The 24,017-nt window shown below is 35.8% G+C and overlaps 1 protein-coding gene across 1 annotated transcript in view; it reads left to right on the top strand.

The window, feature by feature from the left end:
- The first annotated feature begins 1,381 nt into the window (after window positions 1–1,381).
- LOC121391674 (adhesion G-protein coupled receptor V1-like) overlaps window positions 1,382–24,017 on the top strand; it is a 57,265-nt gene continuing 34,629 nt past the window's right edge. The window contains exons 1-8 of the mRNA XM_041523221.1: window positions 1,382–1,508; window positions 2,860–3,101; window positions 6,800–6,902; window positions 9,313–9,551; window positions 11,448–11,550; window positions 13,491–13,732; window positions 16,444–16,546; window positions 19,411–19,649. Coding sequence (XP_041379155.1) covers window positions 1,460–1,508; window positions 2,860–3,101; window positions 6,800–6,902; window positions 9,313–9,551; window positions 11,448–11,550; window positions 13,491–13,732; window positions 16,444–16,546; window positions 19,411–19,649 — 1,320 coding nt within the window. The 5' untranslated portion in view covers window positions 1,382–1,459. The remainder of the gene's footprint in view (window positions 1,509–2,859; window positions 3,102–6,799; window positions 6,903–9,312; window positions 9,552–11,447; window positions 11,551–13,490; window positions 13,733–16,443; window positions 16,547–19,410; window positions 19,650–24,017) is intronic.

Raw genomic sequence — 24,017 nt, 5'->3', positions numbered from 1 at the left:
AAGCACCAAGTGACTAAACTAAAGAACATCCAGGTGTACGAACGTTTTGTTCGTACATCTCAAGGTGCTGGCTGTTTTCAGAGTCAAATATCTGCATTTTGTGACAAATTTACATTTTGTTTTACTGGTAACCATTAGTCCTTCCCACATGGAGCGCCTTTTTTCACACAATGGAATTTACTAGAAGTTATTTATTTCAGAGCCGATTGATTGGAAAATTGTACACAAAAATAGTATTTGTTTGTTATTTCCAAAACACTTTTACTTTTCTTCTTACGTCAAACCAAACTGAAATTATTTACAACAAAACCTTTTTATATATAGAATGATGGGACATACCATATTTTACTACTGGTAACCTAATTTACTACCGGGGGGGGGGGGGGGGTTGCGGGCGGGATGTAGCCCAGTTGTATTATCAGTATTATCGTCTGTAACTAACGCTAGGTGCACTGACATGTATACAAATTGTGTTGTGCCACAATCGTTTTGCTAACTTAAAAATATAACAACATATTTTTAAAGGAATGTCACCGGGATGTATAACAGATACTACTGATTACCGTGTTTAATGGAAAATATGACACAGAAGTCAATTAACTCAATGCTCTAAACAATGGGATGGGGTGGGGCAACCCACACTATGTATGTATGTATGTATTTTTGTATGTATGTATGATTTTATAAAAATAGAGTTTAAAACAAGTGTAATTGCGGGGGGTGGGAGATGGGGTGGGTGGGGCTGATGCTGGGGTACGGCCCCCGTGGCCCCCTTCCTCACTGATTAGGACACAGAAGGCAATTAACTGTATGCTCCAAGTAATACATTATGGACAAACGACTGGTTACGTTAAAGGAGCTATCTTGAATCTGTAGTCATTTTAAAACTCCTTCGGGAAATAAACTATTTTTTATATTATTAAATTTGCAATTTACTTATATTTTCTTGCTTAGAAAAATTATTTTAGACAAAAATCAATGTTGAGATATTACAAAACACTTCATTGTTCAGAAATGCATTTGTTATAGAGATATTGATGTTCTAACCAAGGAAATTGTAATTTTAATAATGTAAAAAATATTTTATTTCCCTAAAGCCTTTTAACATGGCTACAAAGTAAGGATGTTCTCTCATAATGTAGGGGCACCTAAGTGTTATAAACATAATTGAAAATCTCTGAATGGAAAATTCTGCTCTGAATTAAGGACAAAAACCCACCATAAATAAACAAAAATAAATAAATAAATATATACTGTTTTACTTATGAATACAGACTAGAGTTAACAAACACAAATTACAAAAACATAGAACAGCTAATCATCCACCAAAGGCAGATAGTATATCAAAAGGTGCAACTATAACACTGAGAGGCACTATTACCGGCCAGTTTATTATGTTTTACAGATTGACGAACAAGATGAAACTGTTACAGTACAGTTTACAGAATCTGCGACTGTCATGCAGGGAACAAAAGGAAGTCAAATTATCACTATCACGGATAATGACCGTAAGTCATATATAAATACTTATTACTATACATGTAGCTATTGATCATAAGTAATTTATTATTATATTTTTAGAAACTTAGATTTTAAATACTTATCGTAAGTAATTATTTATTACTACAGAAAAGAATCTTATTATTTATAAATTATCTGAATAGAACCTCCAAAATTAGGTACAACTTGAATTCATTAATTATAATAGTTGATTATAAGTAATTTGTGAATTATTACAAATACTGATCATAGTTAGACCAAAGTGATAGTTAGACTTTAGCAGACAAGAATAACTAAACTTTATAAAAGGAAAACTCGGAATATTGGTTGAGGTGATGGTGGTGGGGAGGTAACTCTTGAAATAGTAAGGAAGTGCATTTCGTCCTGAAACCTCGAACCACCTCAGTGGATGTATACTCTGAGTGTTGTTTTCTCCAGTTCCAACCAGTGTCCCATGACTAGTATATCACAAGCCGTGGTATGTTCTGTCTTGTCTGTGGGAAAGTTCATATACTAAAATAAAATGAAGAGGTTTTATCTAATACTTCGTGTCAAAAATTGCCGAATGTTGGAAATCCAGTAGGCGATTAATAATTAATCAGTGTATCGTGAAACAAAATAATATGTAACCTTTCATACTAAAACAAAGCCAATCGATAATCCTTTTTGATATATACAACACATGTTGAGTATTTTCTGAGTGGTATAGCATTTTGTACTTTATTTTTATCATGCAGCATTTTTAAAAGTTAGCAAGAGTGAAACTTTTATTATCAGTATATAATATAACACATTGGTTTTGTGCTGTTTGTTGTGCGTTCTATATCAATTAATCAACTTTAAAAAGTGGTGATCTTTTTATGAATCATTCAATATATATATCTATATCTATCTATATCTATATCTATATCTATATCTATATATTACACATATACGTTTACTTAAAAATATCCTGGTTCTTATATAGATATCTGTGTTACGTTCCACAGCAATTGTTATGACATTTATTACGCACTATTTTCGGATTTGAACACGTATATTGTCAGATTCCATTCCTTGTAATAATTCATCTTTGCCATGAAATTCACATTGTTAAAAATATCACTAACGATTGAGTGTTGTGACAAAACAGAAGTATTCACTGCATAATATTGATACACAATGGAAGTTTTCTCAAATCTTTAAGTATACATATATTATTTATTTCGTGAGAATGATTATTGCACGGGGAATAAATAAAACATTGTTTCATTTCTTCAGATCCACGGTTCCAAGTTGACACAAAACCAGACCTTGAAAACTCCAAATCAAACTATTATACTTAAAATATATAAACACAGCCTTGTTTCTTGGTTTCAGTGTCAGAGGTTCGGTTTAAAGGTGCCGGTACCATGACTATCGCTGAAAATTCAGCATCTAATAATATTACTGTGGAAAGAACCAACAGTGACTCGACATCCCCAGAGGTTAACGTTACACTGTCGAAAACACCCGATGGCACTTCTGATGCTGATTTCAACATTGCAGCTGGACCAATACAAATTGTAATAGCTGAAGGTGCAGCAGAAGGGACGTTTGATCTGGCTGTCATTGATGATGCGGTCAGTATATGTCATTGTGCTTATTCCAGCCTCATAATGTTGCATGTGTGTATGTGCAGGTATTATATATATATATGTGAGTATGACTGCATGTATGTTTAAGCTGTCTGTATGTCTGGCTCTGTCTGTCTGTCTGTCTGTCTCTCTCTCTCTCTCTCTCTCTCTCTCTCTCTCTCTCTCTCTCTCTCTCTCTCTCTCTCTCTCTCTCTCTCTCTCTCTCTCTCTCAATCAATGATCAATAATTGTCTCGCCTTCACGAAGTTAAAAAAGATCAATAATTGTCTCGCCTTCACGAGTTAAAAGTATAAGTCCTGGGTCAATGATACTTGGTTTATAGTTGCACCTGTGTGTTACGATTTGGGTTGGATATGTTTCCCACTAACTGTAAGTCCTACATCAATAAAAATGGGTTTATAGATGCACCTATGTTTTTAATTAAAATACTTTTGCGTTTAGCATAACATTAAACTGTTGTGTTTAGCTTTATTTTTCATATGCTGTAGTCCTAGATCGACGAAACGTGTGTTATATTCGTTCCAGTGGATGTTCATCACAATGCATATAAAAATAATTCAAAATTAATTAATTATTTTTCAGTAAAATATATCTGTTTTTTGCTCAATCGTTTTCACTTTTATGATTACCAATGCAACTGATCATATTTGATAAATAAAATAAATTAATTTAAACAACAGTACCTATAAAAATGTATGTGAAGTGTAATGTTGGTAAAATATCTTAAAATCATTGCGTACGAAGCCAATTAATCGTAATATAATAAGTGTAAATTAACATTTTACTTCACTTTCGATTCAAGTTTTATTTTTGATGTTTTGTGGATTATTATTAATTAATTATTAATTTAATAATTAAATAATGGTAATTTTTATTCATATTTCTTTTTAAAAATCCAAGGTCAAGTAAATTTTGATACAAAATTCTACCGTAACAATACATCTATATCATGACGTTATGTGTTTTCGATAGCATATAATTAACAAAAAGCGAATGATATTGTTCAAACTTAGGAAAGATGTATATAATAAATAGACCATTTCATGGTGTTTTTTCGAATCCAACTTTTATATGAAATCGTGATGTGTGAAAACCATATTTTAACTCATTGCCTCCCAATTCGTGAAAATATGGTTTTCACACATCACTCGGCGACATAAAAATCGTATTTGGAAAACCCCCAATGAACTAACATGTATTATCAAGTATATTAGAATATATCTGAATATATACCGAATATATCTGAGAATACTGCAGGTTCACTGAGTATATCTGAGAATGCTACAGGTTCACTGAGTGTATCTGAGGATGCTGCAGGTTCACTCAGTATATCTGAAAATGTTGCAGGTTCACTCAGTAAATCTGAAAATGCTGAGTTCTTTGAGTATATCTGAGGATACTGCAGGTTCACTCAGTATATCTGAAAATGTTGCAGGTTCACTCAGTATATTTGAAAATGCCGAATTATTTGATTATATCCGAGGATGCTGCAGGTTAACTCAGTGTATCTGAAAATGCCGAATTATTTGATTATATCCGAGGATGCTGCAGGTTCACTCAGTATATCTGAAAATGCCGAATTATTTGAATATATCTGAGGATGCTGCAGGTTCACTCAGTATATCTGAAAATGCTGCAGGTTAACTCAGTGTATCTGAAAATGCCGAATTATTTGATTATATCTGAGGAGACTTCCGAACTGATTCACGATGAGAACAGACGTGTCGCCTTGTACTCTCGAGTTGCCCCCCCCCCCCCCCCCCCCCCACCTGGGGGGACTCTTATGCAGTTATGGAAAACTTTTGGAGTATCGCGTCTCATACACTGGGTCACGGGCTTCCGTGACTTTGGTGTATGGTGACGCGATCGTACCGACGAAGAAGAGGAGATGGAGGAAGAGGAAAAGCGCGCCAGGAACGGCACGGGGGGGGGGGGGGGGGGGGGGGGACCAAAGCTGGCGGCTCAACCGCCAGCGGCGGTCCCTTCTGCGACGCCGCCCCCAGCCCAGCCTGAGTTGACGAGACCAGCCCTGCGGGAACCGTCGACCACCGAGCGGGACCGACTCAACACCGCGATGTGTGAGACACCCCACGACGACCCTCCATCGCCGACCGTCACGCGGCCCAGGCAGAACTGGCCGGTATCGCCGGTACAGCCAGTCGCCACGCCACAGGCCCGATCAGCCGCCGTTGGCAAGAGGAAGGCAACATCACCAACCAACCAGCCAGCCAAGACCGAGAGACCAGCGCCGGTAGTCGCCCCCCCTGAAGAGTCCGAGTGGACCGTCGCAGTGAGCGGACTGAAGAAACACCTTCATCAGTACATGCAGGGGGACACGACAGACCCGATCAAGCTCCGTGGCAGTTACCTCAACGCGGACTGGAGACCCCTGGAGGACGGCAGCGAGTACGAACTTCACAGCAAGATGTTCGGTACTCACCACACCATAGTCGTGACGCACCGGAGGGAGCAGACCTATAGACAGGCCATACTTTCGAACAAGTTGGACAACCGGAATCTACATAAGATGATCCGAGCGGTCTGCGGCCCCGACTACGGTACGGTAGTCAGTACCCTGTTACGACGCCAACATCTGCTGCCGAACCTCCGGGACACTCCAGCCTCGCCGACGTAACAACTTAACGGCCTTAACGAGGCCACTCACGTGGACGTATAGATCGGACTTTAAAAACTTTTAGACCTTCGTTCAAAAGTTCATGTCGAAATTACTTCTTTTTTTTAAATATTATTAAATAGTCCGATCCTCTCTTCTTTCTCTTATTTATTTTTGGACTGTCCTTCCAAAATGCTCCACATTATATAAATATTCGACCGAGCAGTCAATTCTTTTTATTTTTGGCTTGTAACTTTTTTCTTTCTAATTTTAATCCTAATTTCTTTTACTAATTGCTATTTTCAAAATTCTGTCCATTTTCACCCCCCCCCCCCCATCCCAAATCAGGCGTGTTATCTAATTTCATTTTGACCGCCCAGTCTAATCTAGCAACCAAATTTAAAGAGTAGTATTTTCTTTATTAATTATATTAATTAGAGATGCGCATCAAAATTTTAAAGGCCCACTATTTAATTTGTGGATGTAAATTTCAAAATTGTCCCCTTAATTTTGTTCTGTCCCGGAGCAAGTCACTGGCTATCCAGAGACAGGCCCCGGGACGGACATGCTCGAAACTCTAGTGGTATATGAGCATGTTAAAATTATTCGCACTCGCATATCTGAGGATGCTGCAGGTTCACTCAGTATATCTGAAAATGCTGCAGGTTGAGTATATCTGAGGATGCTGTATGGCCACTTAATGTATCTGAGAATAAAGTTAATTATAATATCATCAATTTGTTTTGGATGTGTAATATAAATGCATGAATAATTTACTATAGTCTAGATAACCCCTAGAACCTTGTACCTAGGTATACAGCTGCCACACTACTTAATCAGATCCTCGTCATGGTGAACTGCCCAATACAATGAAGATATCCCATATAGAGTAAGTATTACAAGTGAGACATGTTTGGCTCTCAACGGAAACATTTTCGATAAAGTTTACGACGTTTTTAAAAAAAAACGCAGATGTTAAAGCATTGTAAATACATTCAGTTACATGCATGCGAGTCATAAAAAGGCTTTGTAAATTGTGTTACAATTCTTCTGATTTATTTGATTGCAGATTGATGAACCAAATGAAAATCTTGACCTGACCATTGATGCCTCATCGACTATATCGACTGCATCACCTGCAACATTGACCGTCACAATCACTGATGATGACAGTAAGTTTCCTTGCCCATATAATTTTCTACAGTGTGGCATGTAACACTGAACCTTACCACCACAATCGCCGAAAAAGATAGGAAGTTGCTATGTGTATATAATTTTGTATAGTATATTCATACAACACACTGACCTCATACCACCACAATCACAGATAATGATAGAAACGTGCTTTGTTATATACATATTTCACCACATATAAAATGTAATATACTCAAGTCATATGACTGCAGTAATTATCAATAATAATAGCGAAGTATGTCTGCATATAATTTTCTATAGTATTTTAAACTCAACCCATATGACTACAGTAATCGATAATGATAGTGATTTCCTTGTGCATGTAATTATCTTTAGCATTCTATATTCAACCCATATGACTACAGCAATCAATCATGATAGCGAATTCTTTGTGCATATCATTTTCTGTATTTCAATATTATTTCATATCAACCTATATGACTGCAGAAATTGATAATTTTGTAGTGAGTTTCTTGTTTCTGTAATTCTCTATAGTATTCAAACTCAACCCATATGACTAGAGTAATCGAGAATGATAGTGATTTCCTTGTGCATGTAATTATCTTTAGCATTCTATATTCAACCCATATGACTACAGCAATCAATCATGATAGCGAATTCTTTGTGCATATCATTTTCTATATTTCAATATTATTTCATATCAACCTATATGACTGCAGAAATTGATAATTTTGTAGTGAGTTTCTTGTTTATGTAATTCTCTATACAATTCAAACTCAACCCATATGCCTACTGTAATCTATAATGCTTGTTAGATCCTGGTGGATATTTTTTGTATAGTATTCTAAACTCAATCCATATGACGACAATTTTCGATAATGATAGTGAGTTCTTTGTGCATTCAATTCTCTCTAGTATTCTGTATGCAGCCTATATGACTACATAGTACGGGAGCCGGGTTGATTTATTTATGTTGGAGAGTCAGGAAGGTTTGCACATTGATTCTTATGTAAAAATATGTGTAGATTTCATATCTGCAATTCTTACTTGCCTAAACCTGTATGTTAATTGGGAATTCACATACTTTTAATGGTACGTCAAAGTAAATTTGTGTTTGATCTGATGCTACCCCAAAACAACAGTCCGAAGGGACAGACACCAAATGATTTCTTTGTGCATATAATTCCCTGTAGTATAACATGCAATACTTTCATGGAAGACAAATTTAAATCGGCAATTATTACACTAAGTTGACAAGGCAGAGCACGTAGTTTGCAAATGTTTAACTTGTTAACATTGCAGAATGTTTTGTGGCAATGCCAGCTCATGCAAATGTAGTACGTTTTGAGTAAAATTGGTGTACTCTGGCCAGGTTTAGTGAGTATTTAATTATTTAAAGCCTACTGTTTTCTACAAATATTACATTTAATTCCTATATTCAGTATTGTGTTTCTTCACACATCATATAAACAAACCTAAACCCCAACTAATTAGACAAACAAGCCTTCATTTGAGAGACACAAAGTTTAATTATTTCAATTTTAAACATGCCTATATGCATAACAAAACATTAGACTTCATGAAGATCCTTATAGCTTGCGTAGTTAAATCACGTTTATGTACGTTTCATGTTTCAAATGAAATCCTAATACCCTAATGCAACTGAGGAATAACAATTAACAGTTGATAGTTCTATAGTAATAATCTAGTCATTGTCTATTTGAGATGGTAGTAGCAACAGACAGTTGATAGTTCTATAGTAATAATCTAGTCATTGTCTATTTGTGATGGTAGTAGCAACTGACAGTTGATAGTTCTGTAGTAATAATCTAGTCAGTAGCAACTGACAGTTGATAGTTCTGTAGTAATAATCTAGTCATTGTCTATTTGTGATGGTAGTAGCAACTGACAGTTGATAGTTCTGTAGTAATAATCTAGTCATTGTCTATTTGTGATGGTAGTAGCAACTGACAGTTGATAGTTCTGTAGTAATAATCTAGTCATTGTCTATTTGTGATGGTAGTAGCAACTGACAGTTGATAGTTCTGTAGTAATAATCTATTTGTGATGTCATGGCAGTGTAGTTCTATTAATAATCTAGTCATTGTCTATTTGTGATGGTAGTAGCAACTGACAGTTGATAGTTCTATAGTAATAATCAAGTCATTGTCTATTTGAGATTGTAGTAGCAACTGACAGTTGATAGTTCTATAGTAATAATCTAGTCATTGTCTATTTGTGATGGTAGTAGGAACTGACAGTTGATAATCACATTGGTAGTTCAATGAATGTCTTGTTTGTCATGCCCGTAACATTGTTTACAGTTAAATGTTATGTTGACTCCTACTGTCAGTTTACAGTGTTAGCAGGAACACCCACACGTGTATGATAGCCAGTGTCCTTCAATGTGTTATTTGATATTTGTAGAATCAATAATAGAGTTTGAGAACGCAACAATGACAGTTGACGAGGGAGATGGCACAATCACAATTTCGCTTAAGAGGACAAACGCCGAATCCAATTCTCCTAGTGTCACAGTCACGTTGTCTGCTGCAGATGACACAGCCACTGATGGAAGCGATTATTCTAAAAATAGTTTAGCAGATGTCACCTTTGCAATAGGTGTAGATACGGCCTCAGCAACAATCAGCATTTTACAAGATACTGTAAGTAATTTAGGCAGTGAGGAATAGCTTACTGGTTAAGAGTCCTAGCTCGAGGTAAGCACAGGTTTAAGCTGAATAACAGACAGAAATTGTTGGCAATTTGGCGAATTTGGTCGGTAAATATTTAGCCAAATACAAGTTTCAATTATAACGTTTCACAATTAACATGTTCAAAGATATTATGCATTTATTTTTGATTCATTAATGTGTAAAAGGCTAACGTAATTCGAATGAACTGTCAGTTACAGTTCCCTCAGAATATTGTCTGTAATATGTCCGTGAAATACATGCAGTTTCGTGCTTGAAATATTATGAGCACATCTATGTTCACATTGAATTGTCCCTTTCTTTATGGAATATATAAACAAGATTTGTGCACCCGTACTCTATCAACGACTTCTGGAATGAGTAGTTTCCATAGATATTATATTGAATATATTAATCAGATATTTGAAACTGTCATGTTTATTATGGCTTCTGTTGCACACTGTTAAAATATTATGTTGTTTTGGTGTATTACTGACGAGTAGATTAACCCATATTATCTTCAGTTTGCTCTTGTAAAAGGAGCTTCATTTTGAAAGCAAAGTATCTTTAAGACCGTTATCTATGGTGTAATGAACGAAAAAGCGCGAAATGTTTACTTATGATTCTGGGGGGAAAAGTATGCCAGGTACGAACTCTTCGGAGATGATCCCAATGATCCATTATTATGTGCCAGCAAATAAGCAGACACAATGAACGGTGCGACGGCAAAGATCTACAAATGTTATTTGATCATTTGTTACTTGGCGAATTACTAATGAAATAAATTCCACTATATTTCGCATTTGGCAAACCACAGCTTAAACTTTGGATGAGGTGGATCACACGCCCAATTCCATACAGTGGAGAATTTAGAATACGCCCTACTGAAAACACCGTAGCTTGTGCATCATATGAAAGACGACAATATTAGGTCTAGCTGTTCTGCCTGTTATTTTAATAGCATTGTACCTGTAGGATATTATAGCATGCTACAATGTGCCTAACTAAAACATGGTAATTTGTTGGTCCAGGGAAATCTAATTGCCAATGATATCAATTTATTATTTGACAAATATAGTCTGCGAGCTGGATACGCTCAACTTCAAGAATATTGAAATTGTAATGTGTCAACTGAGTCACATTTAATTTCTCTCTTATCAAACAAATCTAATCCACAAAATCTGTCAGGGTGACTGGATATTTTATCACACCAAACAAATCTAATCCATAAAATCTGTCAGGATGACTGGATATATTATCACACCGAAAATAATAGAATTCACAAAATCTGTCACGGTGACAGGATATTTTATCACACCGATAAAATCTAATCCATAAAATCTGCCAGGGTGACTGGATATATTATCACACCGAAAATAATAGAATTCACAAAATCTGTCACGGTGACAGGATATTTTATCACACCGAAAAAATCTAATCCATAAAATCTGCCAGGGTGACTGGATATATTATCACACCGAAAATAATAGAATTCACAAAATCTGCCAGGGTGACTGGATATCTTATCACACCGAAAAATATATTATCCACAAAATCTGTCAGGGTGACTGGATAGGGCCGCCAGAGAGAGAGAGAGATATTCTGTTCACCTCCGCCTGGAATGATGTTACTGAGTTCACTTCACCTGAACGTGCCAAATTATACCATTTGTTGACAAGCAAAATTCCAAGATTTTCCAATAAAATATTTGTTCCTGCTAATAAATTAAATTATTAAGTGTGTTTTCAAACACCCAAATCACCAAGTGTTCAGTGAAACATTGTTTTGTAAATTAGTTTAACTTCATAAACTTTTAAGTTGTAAGTGTTTAATGCTTATAACGTGTACCTAACATATTCTACATTTCAGATAGACGAAGCTGATGAAACCTTTACAATAACCATTGCTCCAACTACCACAGTGCAACGTGGAACAAATTCAGACATCACAATAACAATTACTGACGATGACCGTAAGACATGGATATTTATTTTATCATAATATTCAGAAATGCCTAGAAGTAGTTTTCTATTAACAGTGATTTGAGACATAAATAGCTTTGCATTAACAATACTCTTAATGTGTTCATCCATGGACAGTTTTGAAATTCTAGACAATTTAAAGGGTAAAAGGTCGGTAGTTGTTAAGATGTTTTCGGGAGTCGGTTAACATTGTAACAGTTAGAGGTTGGTTGATACTTAATTCAGTGCTACAGAATAGGTCACCAAAAGTGGTAGCTCAAAAAACAATCGTTTTAATACTGAGTCTATGAATATGGACATAGGAAGTTATAGGTCTCTCTAGTAAGTGACAGGTCCTCTAGAAAGTATCTCTAGAAAATTATGTCTCTCTAGTAATTGATGGGTATCTCTAGTAAGTTTTTATAGTAAATGAAATGTCTTTCTAGTAAGTGGAAGATTTGTCTAGTAAGTGACATATATATCTAGTAATAGGTATCTAGTAGGTGATATGTATCTCTAGTAAGTAATATATTTTTATAGTATGTGATAGGCATCTCAAGTAAGAAATATTGGTTCTCTAGTAAGTCATAGGTCTCTCTAGCGAGTGTTAATTTCTCTCAAGTACGTTGTAGGTCTCTGGAGTAAATGACATTTCTCTCTAGTAAGTGATATGTCTTTCTAGTAAGTGATAGGTATTTCGAATATGTGATATATCTCTCCAGTAAGTGATATGTCTTTCTAGTAAGTAATAGGTATCTCAGTTAAGAGATATTGGTTTGTAGTAAGTAATAGATCTCTCAAATAAGTGATTGGTCAGTGTAATAAATGATAATTCTCTCTAGTAAATTATGTTTATCTGACGTAAGTGATATGTCGTTGTAGTAAGTGATATGTATCTCTAGAAAGTGATATATATATATATATATATATATATATATATATATGTGATTGATATTTATATCTAAAAAGTGGTATGTCTATTATGTAAGTTATATTTCTCTAGTAATTGGTAGGTCTCTCTAGTAAGTGATGGCCATCTGGTAATCGATTGTGTACTGTAGCAAGTGATAGGTCCCTCTAGTTTGATAATTCACCCTGGGAAGTGATAGTCCTCCCCAGCAAGATATATGTTTCAAGTAAATGACAGGTATCAAGTAAGTGACATGTATCTGTAGTTAGTAATACCAGCTCAGTAGATCCATTCAACTGACTGTATTTTTTTATCGTTCGAACCACTGCACCACAACTGGTTAAAGGCCGTGGTATGTACTTTCCTGTCTGTGGGAAAGTGCATATAAAAGATCCCTTTCTACATTAGGATAAATGTAGCGGATTTACTCCGATGACTACGAGTCAGAATTACCAAATGTTTGATATCCAATAGCTGATGAGTATTTAATCAATGTTCTCTAGTGATTTTGTTAAGCAAAACAAACATTCAAAATGTAGTAGGTAATAAGACTGTCTAGTGACATGTTTGTCTAACATGTGATATGTCTGTCTGTGATATGTCTGTCTGGTAAGTGATATATTTCTCTTTTAACTTGTATTTTATGTGTTCATGAGGTCACATACTGTCCGATTTAAACATGGTCATTGTTAGTTAATTTTCATTTTCTGCAGTAATTTCACTGTATATATGCCACTCTATTTAAAAAAAAGTTTTACTACAGCTCATGGAAATAAATATTATTTCACTAGCAACTTAATCGAACCCCGCCCCCCCCCCCCCCCCCGAAACTCATTTAATGCGCCATTTTATATATATATATATATATATATATATATATATATATATATATATATATATTGAAAACATATTTTATTGTACAAATAATTAAATAGTTATATACATAAATTGGATACAATTCCCAGCGAAGCCCAAACACGACAGTATATAAGACATTTATAAATAGGCCTACAGTAGAGACTTGGTTGTTTTTGTTTTTAGCGTCAAATGTGAGTTTTAAAAATCCATCTACCCTGACTGCCGGTGAAGATTCTGGATCGAATACTATTACTGTGGAAAGGATGGACAACAACGCGAATTCTCCAGCGGTTACCGTTACACTGACTAAAAATCACGTTGACACTATTGATGCTGATTTCACCTTTGGAACTGACCCAATAGAAATTATAATACCTGCTGGTCAAGCAGAAGGGACATACAACTTGGTTATCAATGACGATGAAGTGAGTATGTTTCTATAATCATAAGATTCCAAACTCATACATGTTAATCCATAATAATTATTTAAAAATAAAACATGTACACAGTCCGGGTTAAACAAAACGTTTATATTGATTGTAATTGCTTACCAATATACGTTTTACTTAAAACAAGGACATTTCTACTTTATAACCACTGACGGTATACCAGGGTGTTTTCTCACACGTTAATATATATGGATGTACCCAAGATGTATTTGTTCATAGCAGATGAGAGGAGTAGGATGGGTCGGTAAAAAGATGTCACAATATTTTGCGTGCATAAATAAATTCTGCAGCATACCGGGCTTTCAACTTTATATGCATGTTTGTAATTTTTGATAAAACTAAAAAAAAAAACCAAAAGACAGATACGATTTACAAAACAAATTGTTCCATTTCATTTTAAGATTATGGTCCCTAAATAATGGAAAGTTATTCATTTGTTAAAAGTTATAGCTATAATATCTAAGAAGTGCATTTACAATACAAATAAACCCCACATACCGGGTATTTTAGATTTTCTGCAAGTACATGCACACTAGTATCATATTAATAACCAATCAGTACATTTTATGTCCATGATTACATTACATGTATTGACGTATTCTAAATCGCCAGAGTTTCTGTTGCAACCATTGAACTATAAATTGGGACATCAAATACTTAATATGTTGGATCTCGTTTATGGAAAAGTGCAAATATAATAACCCTTGCGGCTAATTGGTGGATGTACCGGCACAGTTAGTTTATTTAGATAGCTAATAGCATTCAGTTTAAAATGTAATAACCCTTGCGGCTAATTGGTGGATGTACCAGCACAGTTAGTTTATTTAGATAGCTAATAGCATTCAGTTTAAAATGTAATAACCCTTGCGGCTAATTGGTGGATGTACCAGCACAGTTAGTTTATTTAGATAGCTAATAGCATTCAGTTTAAAATGTAATAACCCTTGCGGCTAATTGGTGGATGTACCGGCACAGTTAGTTTATTTAGATAGCTAATAGCATTCAGTTTAAAACGTGATAACCCTTGCGGCTAATTGGTGGATGTACCGGCACAGTTAGTTTATTTAGATAGCTAATAGCACTCAGTTTAAAATGTGATAACCCTTGCGGCTAATTGGTGGATGTACCGGCACAGTTAGTTTATTTAGATAGCTAATAGCACTCAGTTTAAAACGTGATAACCCTTGCGGCTAATTGGTGGATGTACCAGCACAGTTAGTTTATTTAGATAGCTAATAGCATTCAGTTTAAAACGTGATTGGACGGTTATTAACTTAACTTTCGTTTCAAGATGGAGAACAGAACACAGAGATATGGTTAATGAACAACCACTGACATATATAACCATTAAATATGTTTATCACCCACATGTGAGAGAGATCACGGAGTAATAACATTTCTGTACGTCACATTGTGACAAACAGTTTCTAGTGACAAAACATCATATAAGCGATTTTGATGTCAAGGAGTCCTTATGATTATATTTTTCATAAATGTGAATTTTTTCTTTATTGGTTATATAGAGAATACTAAACGAGTTCCCGTGTGAGATCGGTTATATTACAACGAGTGTGTTTTCAATTATACACCACAAGCGATTCAACTTTTGAGTTGTAATACAGTCTTACACGGAAAAAAGTGTAGTATTTTTTTTACACCGCACATCAATGAACAAAAATCGCACAGAATGACTTTAAAAATAACCAATCAAGACAAGAAAATGCACATATTAAAGACCGGGAAAATTACGTCGTTTAGCAAAATGACATCATGTTGTGGTCACTTCATGTAGCTACATGTATTTATCAATGGAACTTTGCATTCCTGCGACACACATATCTCAATGATCTTTGCACAAACAATAGTATAAACATATTCAAGGCTAAACAAAGTTTAATACTATGAAAATATGAAAAATTAATGCGGAGTTGTACCGTGTGACACAGTCGATCACCTGATCAGGGGTCATGACCTCTCAAAAAGCATATTCAACAATGTAAAGAGATGATAGATCTAACATGGGTATCTCTTCCACAGATGTAATTTTATTGTATTTTTGTAGTGCATTATGATTTACAAGAAGCCCGCCTGATCATTGCTTGAAGCTTTAATTATCGTAGCTTAGCGATTTTATACTAAATATGTTAAGTACTGTTATACATTGATAATTTCACAAAAATGGCAATCATTTAAAAAAAAAAAAAAAGTTTCTAACTTCCTTTTTATTTCATATTTTACGTGTTGACGTGGCGTTTAAGTAATGACGTCATTTTGTACGGTTTATCGAAGGACAACATTTGTATTTTTTTTAGCAACGTCATCTAATCAGAATAAAGTAAATCGTATAAAGGTGGAAAGTTTGTAATTATATGTAATTATATGTAACTGTATGTAGAAAAACGTTTGTTTACATCACGAATCACCTCAACCAAGAGGTACTTTTCAAACTTAATCAACGTTTTTATTTATGTTGACATTTTAGCAGCTCTTAATCAACATTTAGGTTTTGTAATCATGCAGGTTTTGTATTTTACAATTCAGCCTATAACTTTCTTTTGCATCAGTAATTTAAAAACAGCATTATTATTTATTTAATTTCAGATTTATGTTAGCCGAAATATGTAATTGTTGTTAAAGCAGAATAATTAATTATCATATTTACAAAACTCTCATTTATATAATTGCAGATTCATGAACCAGATGAAAACTTTGAGCTGTCTATTGCCTCATCCCAGACTGTAACACCTGTATCACCTTCAACACATACCACTACAATCACCGATAATGATAGTAAGTTTCCATGGCATTATAATTCTCTATAGTTTAATATATAACACAATGCACTCATACCATCAGGCTCAGCGATAATGATAGTACGTTTCCTTGGCATTATAATTATCTATTGTATATTAGTATATTTTTAACATATAAACACCAAACCGATACCAATAAAATCATCGTTAATGAAAGGAATTTCCCTTGTCCATATATATATATATTTTTATATAGTATGACATGTAACTCACTGAGCCATATCGCCATAATGATCAATAATGATAGTACGGTTTTTTGCGGCTATAATTATTTATAGTATTGCATGTAACACGTTAAACCTACACCACGAGGATCACTGATAATTTCTTTGTTTATATAAATATATATATTTTTAAGATATAACCACTGATAATGATAGCTTTCCTTGTCCATATAATTTTCTATATTACAACTAATACGAATACAATCACTAATAATGACTGGAATTGCTGTGAACATATTAATTCTCCTCAATCAGATACAATGACAGTATATAATACTGAATATTAAATATGTAGTATTTGGAAAAGTCATACATTTCTGCTTTCTTATCCACACATGCTTCGCACAAAGTAAAAATTGTTACCCATATGTTTAAAAATATTTTGGTTCATATCAGTGTTATACCCACTAAAACATAAAGTGAGACGTAGCACCTTAATGTTATACGATTGGCCTTATCAGAAAATTATAATCAAATTAATTCAATCACATAAATTAAAATCGACTGTGGGTAAATAATAGGATGTTAAAATCCCCCCCCCCCCCCCCCCTTCCTTATCGAATGTATGTCTTTTTTTAAATAATTTACATTGTCACTCATTAAAGCCCGTAAAAAATGAATTTTGTTTTCACTCTGGACAAAAATATGATATGAAATGGCCATGGAAGCTTCTTTAATATCCTATAATGTATTTCAACAATAACTACAAAATATACGTCTTAATGAATGGTATGCAATACACTGTGAACATTTCCCCATGAGTGATATATGTGATTTGGAACTGGGTTTCACTTTCTCTAATTTCTTTTATTATTTTCAATACATTGGTTATCCCTTTGCACAGGGCAAAATAAACATCATTTTTATGATTGCCATATTTAGTATTTAAATATAGGAATACACCTGTACTCATGCATGTTACACTAAGGCAAGATGGGAATTTGTAAGAAACAGAAAGGAACTTTAATATTTAGAACAGTTTTAATTTGAAGCTACCAGAAAATATGCTCGTTAAGTCATTGTTTATATGCTAAAACTTGAGTTGGATATGCAATACAATATAGTATGGAAAATTAATATCAAACCACCCTAACCACGTTAATGACAATGTCTACTACGTACGTGGATTTATTTATGTTTTCTTTGTTAGGCAAAATACCAATTAGTCCGCCTACAACACTAGCAACGCATCTACATGCATGTATTGAACTGATTATTTTTGTTTTATAAAATGACATTTTACTGTTGAATATGCAGATACGACTGTCAGTATCCTATAAAAAATACCCACCATGAAATGGTCTATTTATTATATATATCTTTCCTAAGTTTTGCCAATATTTTACGCTTTTTGTTAATATCTTCGATTATCCTCTCGGAAACACGCAACGCCATGATATATTTATTCCATTGCAACCTTTCCAGCAAAAATTACTTTTATTTAATTATTACATTAATAATTATTTAATAATATTGCTGTACAGACATACCTGACAAACGATCCTCCAAAACCCCCCACAAAAACAAAACATGAATCGAACTTGGTTCAACTTAGGGGGCGCGATGTAGCCCAGTGGTACAGCGCTCGCTCAATGCGCGGTCGGTGTGGGATCGATCCCCGTCGGTGGGCCCATTGGGCTATTTCTCGTTCCAACCAGTGCACCACAACTGGTATATCAAAGGCCGTGGGATGTACTACCCTGTCTGTGGGATGGTGCATATAAAAGATCCCTTGCTGCTAATCGAACAGAGTAGCCCATGAAGTGGCGACAGCGGGTTTCCTCTATCAGTGTCTGTGTGGTCCTTAACCATATGTCTGACGTCATATAACCGTAAATAAAATGTGTTGAGTGCGTCGTTAAAAAAAAAAATTCTTTCTTTCGGTTTAACTTTAACTTACACTCAACGACAGGACATTGTTTCATCATTATCTAGCTTCGGACTAAATCAATTTTAGATATTTGATTGTAATTGGACTTAGGCAAAATTGTTTAAATTACCTTAAAAATTACCAAAAACGATCAAATAAATATAAATATAATTTCTATATTTTCACTGTTTACTTTTCACCGAATATCAATTTTATAGTTTCTGTAGATCTATATATTTCATAGCTATGTATATAATAAATATGGTTCAAAACGAATCATCTCTTACGCATGTTCACATCAGTTACAACTAATATTGTGAGTAGAATGATGGGAATATAGACATGATGTAAACATTTCAGGCCAGCTCGAATGTCGACATCATTTTAGCCTATATGCTAAGATTTGCTCTAGCACTGTGAGTGAGGGCAGTTATCCCCCGGATCCCCTTCATGTCTCGTACGCTTATGCATATACTCGGTTCAGGGTTACAATTCATCCAGCTATTCTCCTGCAATACTGACTATTTAAAAGAATGCAATTTTTCTCTCCTCGACATTTTCAGTCGACTCGTGCGGCTATTCCCCCATTAAACATTATGAAGAGTGTAATTTTTCACATGCCTGAGTTTAAAAAAAAAGAAGAAAAAAAAAAGAAGAAAAAAAAAAGAAGAAAAAAGAAAAGAAGAAAGAACAAAAACACAAAAATCTACTATTAATATGATAACCAGTGATATTTTATATTTGTAGAGTCGAAAGTGGAGTTTGATGCCTCATCGTCAACAGTTGGCGAAGGAGATAGTACGATCACGATTCAACTTTCGAGGACAAACATTGAATCCAATTCACCCAGTGTGTCATTCACTGTGACTAATACAGACCAGACAGCGACTAGTCCAGACGATTATGATGCAACTAGTATAACATCTGCAAACTTTGCAGCTGGTCAAAGTTCTACAAACTTCACAATCGACATTTCGGAAGACATTGTAAGTAACTTAGGTAGTGAATATAGAGCGTACTGATTATAGTGTTCGCCTAACGTCAGATAGGTCATTCCATCGATCCCATACAGTGACGTAATAATGCCAGCCACTTGATCAGGGGCGTAGCGTGATCTGGACCTGGGAAGGGGGTTCGAATATGAACCAAGTGGACCCTTTTTGTATTTTGTTTTGCACCACTAGAAACTCCATATGTATAAACCTGTATGTTTTAGTTCTAAAACCGGACCATTTGCTTCAGCGGGGTGTGGGGGTGGGGTGGGGGGTGGGGGTGGGTGTCCGTCCGACCCCCCCCCCCCCCCCCCCTGCCTACGCACCTGTGGATTACGTCCTATTCAAACCACATAATATCAACTATATGAAAGACAACGGCGTAATCTGTGCTGGTTGTAGCAGGTGGCATGAACAATATATCTTGCTATGCATTCAGGCGTAGCCTGTGAAGTGACAGTAGGTGCAAAAATAACAATATAATTGATACATGGTTAAACAATTTGCCTGGTACTGGCTCCCACCAAGAGCGAGTTTTAACGACTCAGTGGGTAGGTGTAAGGCCATTACACCCTCTTCTCTCTCACTAACCACTAACCAGTAGCAACTAACACACTGTCCTGGACAGCCAGCCTAGATAGCTGAGATGCGTGCCCAGAACATTGGTGGGTAAACCTAGTACACCAGACTGTATCTGCATTGCTGGGTAAACCTAGTACACCAGACTCTATCTGCATTGCTGGGTAAACCTAGTACACCAGACTGTATCTGCATTGCTGGGTAAACCTAGTACACCAGAATATATCTGCATTGCTGGGTAAACCTAGTACACCGGACTGTATCTGCATTGCTGGGTAAACCTAGTACACCAGAATATATCTGCATTGCTGGGTAAACCTAATACACCGGACTGTATCTGCATTGCTGGGTAAACCTAGTACACCAGACTATATCTGCATTGCTGGGTAAACCTAATACACCGGACTGTATCTGCATTGCTGGGTAAACCTAGTACACCAGAATATATCTGCATTGCTGGGTAAACCTAGCACACCAGACTGTATCTGCATTGCTGGGTAAACCTAGTACACCAGACTATATCTGCATTGCTGGGTAAACCTAGTACACCAGAATATATCTGCATTGCTGGGTAAACCTACTACACCAGAATATATCTGCATTGCTGGGTAAACCTAGCACACCGGACTCTATCTGCATTGCTGGGTAAACCTGACACACCGGACTCTATCTGCATTGCTGGGTAAACCTGGCACACCGGACTCTATATGCATTGCTGGGTGAACCTGGCACACCAGAATATATCTGCATTGCTGGGTGAACCTGGCACACCAGAATATATTTGCATTGCTGGGTGAACCTGGCACACCATAATATATCTGCATTGCTGGGTAAACCTGGTACACCATAATATATCTGCATTGCTGGGTAAACCTAGTACACCAGAATATATCTGCATTGCTGGGTAAACCTGTTATATAGTTGAGGTAATATCTGCTGAATTTCCTTATGACAGTATCTTTCAGTAATGTCAAACAGGAAGTTTTAAGTCAGAATATTAGACCTATATCGTGCAAACCTTTGAACGGTCTGTTACACGCTTACAGCAATCTTCATCTTCGTTCTAATTAATTCTTATTAGTTATGTTACCCATTGAAGAAACAAATCAAAGACAAACAAAAATATGGTGATGTACATTATGTGTGTATGTGTATGTGTATGTATATGTATATGTATATGTATATGTATATGTATATGTATATGTATATGTATATGTATACACGTTGGAACATATGGGAAGGAAAACAAATAGGCAAGGGAGGGTATTCTGTATGATCAACATGCAAGACGTAACTTACAAAATTTTGTATTGAGGGGATCCACTGTAGTACTATGAATATCTAACCATAAAAAATGGTTACCAAGGCAATTCCATACATTTTTGTGTAGCTGTCACACAAAACTGACAAACCTCACGTGCCTTTTCTTTATATACATTAAGGCTCTTGATATTATATCTACCTTACTAAATGAATAGGGGAAAGACATACCGCCCCATGTAATGTTTAAACATTTGATTCAGCGCCCATTGTTTACCAAGAAAGTTTTATTATATGCTTAGGACTGTAGTGATATTTAACAAAAAAAATACATATAGCTATTTGCTTTTATTCTCATCAGTCGCCATATTTATGAATGAAAGAAAGAAATGTTTTATTTAACGACGCACTCAACACATTTTATTTACGGTTATATGGCGTCATACACAGATCTTGAGAGGAAACTACATGGGCTACTCTTTCCGATTAGCAGCAAGGGATGCTTTATTTGCACTTCCCATAGACAGGATAGCACAAACCATGGCCTTTGTTGAACCAGTTATGATCACTGGTCGGTGCAAGTGGTTTACACCTACCCATTGAGCCTTGCGGAACACTCACTCAGGGTTTGGAGTCGGTATCTGGATTAAAAATGCCATGCCTCGACTGGGATCCGAACCCAGTACCTACCAGCCTGTATACCGATGGCCTAACCACGACGCCACCGAGGCCGGTCTATATTTATGAATGAAATGCATTGCATTTATTTGTCGGCACGGCATTTGTGTACACTGCGAATTTCATGTGTATTGTTTCTGTTAGTTCACGAGTTGCAGGTTAATAATAATATATTGATTGGTTTGTTAACTCCATCATCTTCCAAAATCTGTAAAATATAGCTGTCACGCTCTTCCACGTGTTTCCTAACTGAGACTGGAGTATATCCCAGATATACATAACAATAATAAATAATACATTTGCATATAGATGTATATGTTATATTTACTTCATCCTTTTACGAGAGATTTGTCTAGTGATGGATGAGGTAACTAGCTTGTACCACGCCCCTATGACGTCACCATGGTCGTAAAGAAGTTTTATAATTTAATTTTAGCGGGCACATTTCACCTTGCTTCGTAGTCCGAATCAAACATAGCAAATTTGTGGGATTTTGCAATTTATCGAGTCTACTTTGGACTACTTGCTTCGATTAGCCTATATGAAGAAACATGTCGGGAATACTAATTGATTGAGATAACGACTTTTTAAGTGCCCCAGAATGTTTTGTTTTAAAATTGTTTAGCAGGTGAATTCAGTGGATAACAAAATATGTTGATCTGCTTGATAATTGCCACGTAAATAATAAATATGTTGCACTAGCTCGGCGATGATTCTATAGTGACTGGTAGGCTACCCATATGCGAGGAGGGCACCCACATTATCTTTTAATCGTGTTATGAAGTGGCAGACGAATACATATATAACAAGTATGCTTTTTGGTGTTTTTGTGAGTTGTTTTGGCGGGGGGGGGGGGGGGGGGTATATACTATTCAAGACTGTTATAAAGGGTCCTCAGAGTATATCTGAAAATAGGGGCAGGGGTGGGGCGAATGTCTGTGGATGAAAATACATGTATTTGTGGGCCCGAACCTGGGTATGTTTTGTAGAGACATGCTTCCCCGAGAAAATTTTGAATTTCAGGTGTTAAAATACGGCATTTCAAGACTTCTGAACAGAATAACAGGGGAAAGTGGGTGGTGTGCCATGACTTCTACGGCCCCATTCTGCTGGAGGTACTGATCAGTAATGTGATGAAAAATGAAGCTAAACTATTTAATAATATTTAATTTTGATTTGTTGGGTTTTTGTTTAAAGAAAATAATTATTTTATTTTTACAGATTTATTACTAATGTTAGTGAAAGTGCAACTTTTTAAAACAGTGTTCTAATTTACTTCCTGCTGAACTATATATGAGCTGTAGGCGTAATTTCTTCAGCCATTCAGCAATCGCTAAAATGTAGGTTAGACACGCCCGTGGTCTTAACTATGGGATACACCACAGGTAAAATCAAAGGAACCAACTCCAAAGCGTGGTACAAGATTAATTTATCAATGTGCTCTAGTGGTGCCGTTAAATAAACCAAACTTTACTAAACGTCACCACACTTTCGGTGTCTACCACCATTTATATTTTGTCCAAAGAGAGTGTTAGAATCTAGTATCTAGTCAAGAAACACATGTAACACATTTCCATTTGTCTTCATAAATGTAGGGGCGAGGCGTAGCCCAGTGGTACAGCACTCGCTTGATGCACAGTCGGTTTGGGATCGATACCCGTCAGTGGGCCCATTGCGCTATTTCTCGCTCCAGCCAGTGCACCACGACTGGTACATCAAAGGCCGTGGTATGTGCTATCCTGTCTATGGGATGGTACATATAAATGATCCCTTCTTGCTAATCGAAAAGAGTAGCCCATGAAGTGGCGACAGCGGGTTTCCTCTGTGTGGTCCTTAACCATATGT

The sequence above is a fragment of the Gigantopelta aegis genome, unplaced genomic scaffold (genome assembly GCF_016097555.1).
Source record: "Gigantopelta aegis isolate Gae_Host unplaced genomic scaffold, Gae_host_genome ctg2811_pilon_pilon:::debris, whole genome shotgun sequence".
Taxonomy (NCBI): Eukaryota; Metazoa; Mollusca; class Gastropoda; order Neomphalida; family Peltospiridae; genus Gigantopelta; species Gigantopelta aegis.
Note: the sequence above shows the minus strand (reverse complement) of the source record. Positions and strands in the feature narration are given on the sequence as shown.